At 42.0% G+C, this 3966-nt stretch overlaps 1 protein-coding gene across 1 annotated transcript; it reads left to right on the forward strand.

Annotated features, from left to right (window-relative positions):
- The first annotated feature begins 252 nt into the window (after nt 1-252).
- On the forward strand, nt 253-751 carry LOC115969066 (basic form of pathogenesis-related protein 1-like). The gene has a single exon (XM_031088630.1). The coding sequence runs from the start codon at nt 269-271 to the stop codon at nt 749-751; it is 483 nt and encodes a 160-aa protein (XP_030944490.1). The 5' UTR covers nt 253-268.
- Nucleotides 752-3966: the final 3215 nt, after the last annotated feature.

Here is a 3966-nt window from a genome sequence, read left to right on the forward strand (position 1 = left end):
AAAAAAAAAAAAAAAATCCTTTCTTCAAATCAAATATTTTAACTGAAAGTAATTTCGATAACAAACGGATTATAGTTATTCCGTCATTAGCAAATACTATTCTAGTTCCTCTTAACATTTTCCACATTGTGCTTTTCAACATTCAACCATTACTTCCAATGTTCATCACACCATTTTTCACGCTACGTATATCCCTAATTCCCTATATATACCTCATGCACATTCCTTATTTCTCCACCAATCACTTAAGATTTTGCTTTGCACTAAAATGGGGTTGTGTAAGATTTCACTAGCTTTTGTTTTTCTCATGGGCTTAACCCTAGTCCATCTCACCCTTGCCCAAGACTCCAAAGAAGACTACCTTAATGCCCACAATGCAGCCCGTGCAAACGTGGGAGTTCCATCTCTGACTTGGGATGACACTGTCGCCGCATATGCACAGAACTATGCTAATCAGCGTATTGGAGATTGCAATCTTGTGCACTCCGGTGGAAAATATGGTGAAAACATTGCATGGGGCAGCGCTGACCTCTCAGGCACAAATGCGGTAAAGATGTGGGTCGACGAGAAAGCCAACTATGACTACAACTCTAACTCTTGTGTTGGTGGGGAGTGCCTGCACTATACTCAGGTGGTTTGGCGCAACTCGGTTCGTCTTGGATGTGCTAAAGTGAGGTGCAACAATGGTGGGACATTCATTGGTTGCAACTATGATCCTCCTGGCAACTATGTTGGCCAGAAGCCTTACTAAGGGCTATATATGTTTAATAAAGCATCTCCATCTATGATTTAAAAAGGTTTAATGATAAATGAGGAATAAAAATTTTCGGTTCCACTCTTAGGGTACGTTTGGTACACTGAATGAGAATTACGACAAGAATTGTAATATTTATTACTATGAATAAAATATGTTATAATGTAATAACTAAACATATTCATTAGTTTGGTTATGAATTATAACATTAGAGTGAAACTTAACATTTATTTTAGGAAAGTTCTTACTCATACAATTATATTTCCTTAAAAATTGTTATTTTTAAATTTAAGAGAGATATGTGTTATTTTTTATGATTTTTTATTTTTATAATTATTAGATGTATATGGGAAGTTTGTTTACTTGGAAATATATTAAATTTTGAAATTATTGCACTTACTAAGGAATAGCTAATACAACCTGTAAGGACTCAATTTGTAACAATCCCAAATTAGTGTTGGGTTCGAACGTTAAAGGCCCAAACAATAAATTTGTAGAGCGTAGATGTCAAAGAACTAGGTTAACTCCAAAAGAAAATCGATTAAACTTTACGTTTATAGATGGATTAGCACTGATATAACGATCAATTTCTCCTTGAAACAAGTTTAGTTCTTTATTTCATAAGGTTTTCTCCTCAGTATTCTTTGTTTAAAAGTTCTGATCCCCCTTTTCTCAATGCCTTCTTCCATGTTATATACTGCCCTCTTGGTGTCATCTTCACCACACACGTGTAGGTTGGGTTCGGTGAATCCCTTCCTATCCCATCCAACACTTTCTAGAACCTCCAACCAGCAGCTGTAAGACTGCCTCATCACTGTTCAAGTATCACCTCCACATTAATGCGGCCAGAGAGTTGGTTGAGAGGCAATTAATGCGGAGGTAGCTCTTGTTAAAAATATTTGTTTACCTTTTCTTTCTTATCCTTGGTCCCATGTCCCACTTTTAGTGGTAACGTAGCTCCGAAGTATGTTTGTAACAATGTGGCGTTCAGGTAGTCCTCGGACTCATATTGCCGAGAAGGATTTTATCCTCGGACGAATACTGGACTCACCTCACGTGATATCTACTCTTCCTTTCGTTTGGTTACCCTTATAACCTGATATAGGCCTTCTCGGACAGTTTTACGTCCTCGGATGGGCCACAGGCCCAATTAACACGATTTTAATAATTGATTGATTAACCGGCCCCTACAATAGCCCCTCGAAATCTTGCTTTTCGACTCCTCGGGAGAAAAGATTGATTTTGATGTCATAAGCCCATACCCGTTTATGTTTTGGGCATGCTCTTGACGCTTCAGCATCCCGATCGTGGCAGCATTAAATTTTGGCGACGCCCCTGTCTCCCACGTTCAACGGTGAGATGTAAATCAAACGGTAGGGGGTCTATCTCGTTTCGCGAGCGGGAACTTTACCGCTCATAATTTCTACACGACTATAAAGGCGTTCTCAAATCAATTCTCTTTCTTACCTTCAGCGATCACACAATTCTAGAGCTCATACACTGAACCTGTCTTTCTCCTTTTTCGTCGTTTTCCTGGCGTCTACAAATACTTAAGTCTTGTCCGAGGTCCCTCTTTCAAACCTATAAGTTTTCTCAAAACCTTTACCACTTTCATCTTAAACTCATTAATTTCTCTACTAAATCCTTTAGGAAAATGGGGAAAAAGGAGGGTAAGTTTCGATGTCTAGTTGAGTCCGAGGAAAGTATGAGAAATTTCCGCTCTAAGTATAGGATTCCCTTTACGGTAGGTATGAGGTATGCAGCCCAAGGGGAATGGGCCAACGCTAGACAAACAAGGGAAGTGGTTATTCCCATGATTGCCTTCATAGAAGGCGGGATGACCATCTCCATGGGTAAGATTACTAGGAGCTACCTTAGGTTCTTTAGGTTATCCCCAACTCAGTGTGCCCCAAATATGTTTAGGGTCCTGGGAAGTATAGAAGCTTTGAACGAGAGAATGGACCTAAACCTGACCCATCATGACGTGAACTGGGTGTACAATCTCCATCACTTGAAGGGGCAGGGGTACTATCTCAAATGGAGATATCCTGAGGTGAGGCTAATTCAGTGCCTTCCCACTTCAAACAAGAACCTAAAGGAGAATTTCCTTATCTTCTCTGGGGAATGGCATGATGGTCTGCCATGCCCCGTGGAGGAAGGAGTACCAGGTGGGAATGTAGTCATAGATTCATAATATTTGGTTTACACATACATGTTTTTTCCCTTTTTTTCTTTTTTTGTTTTGAGTCTTAGTATTCCTATCCCTAATGATGCTTCATTTCAATTCAATGGTTTTGTAGATAGACGTTTCACAAAGCCCAACCTTAAGTTAGTCAATAAAGTAAGCTTAGATAAGGTATTGAAAGCTGAGATATATGTGAACGAAACTAACGGCCAACTCCGGGCAGCACATTTAATCCTCGGCCACAGCCCCCTCTCGTTTGCTTTCTAGGCTCCGAAGTACGTGATCAGAGCCCGCGATCCTCGGCTTCACCGTATCAGTGTTGCCTTCAAGGGGTTCATCGTTCCAAAAGGTATCCCACTTCCCCAAGATACATCCCGCACCGAGCCCTTTTTCGTGGCCGCCGTCTCGGCAGGAGCCTTTTCATCCCAGCCTACCCTCAAAAAAAGAGGAAGTAGAAGAGAAGGAGGAAGAGGAAGAAGAAGAGGAAGAAATTGTAGAACTCTCAGACTCCTGGGACGACTTTGGGATTTTTGATCAACCTATACGTTTCGAAGAAGATCCTGACGAGATGGGGATACAAAAGAAGCCCCAAAGAAGTTTGATGGAGTTGATGGAAAATCAGCCCGGGAAGAATGCGCTGGCAAAATCGATGCAATCCCAGATTCCTTCTCTTCCCTCCAAGTCTCCTCCTCTTGCTCCTCACCAACCTTCTCATCATCCTCCCCAGCCAGTCAAAGCTGATGCTGCCGAGTTAAAAAGGCATAGGGAGCAGAAGGGGAAGGGTGTGGTGGATGCTGGCAAGTCTCGTCTGACCCGCAAGGAGGATACCCAACGAGCTGCAAAGCAACAAAATACTAGCCACCTTCCTCAACAAGGCCAGGAGAGGTCTGACACTCAACCTCCTGAGCCTCAAGCCTGGCTGGCAGCACCCATGCATGCTGGGGAGCCCTTACGAGATGATGCATCTATTAGGGACTTTAACAGTGGCATTGGGTGTCACGTAGCCTCGACTATAGAGGAGACCTTG

This window comes from Quercus lobata, chromosome 11 (genome assembly GCF_001633185.2).
Source record: "Quercus lobata isolate SW786 chromosome 11, ValleyOak3.0 Primary Assembly, whole genome shotgun sequence".
NCBI classification, from domain to species: Eukaryota; Viridiplantae; Streptophyta; class Magnoliopsida; order Fagales; family Fagaceae; genus Quercus; species Quercus lobata.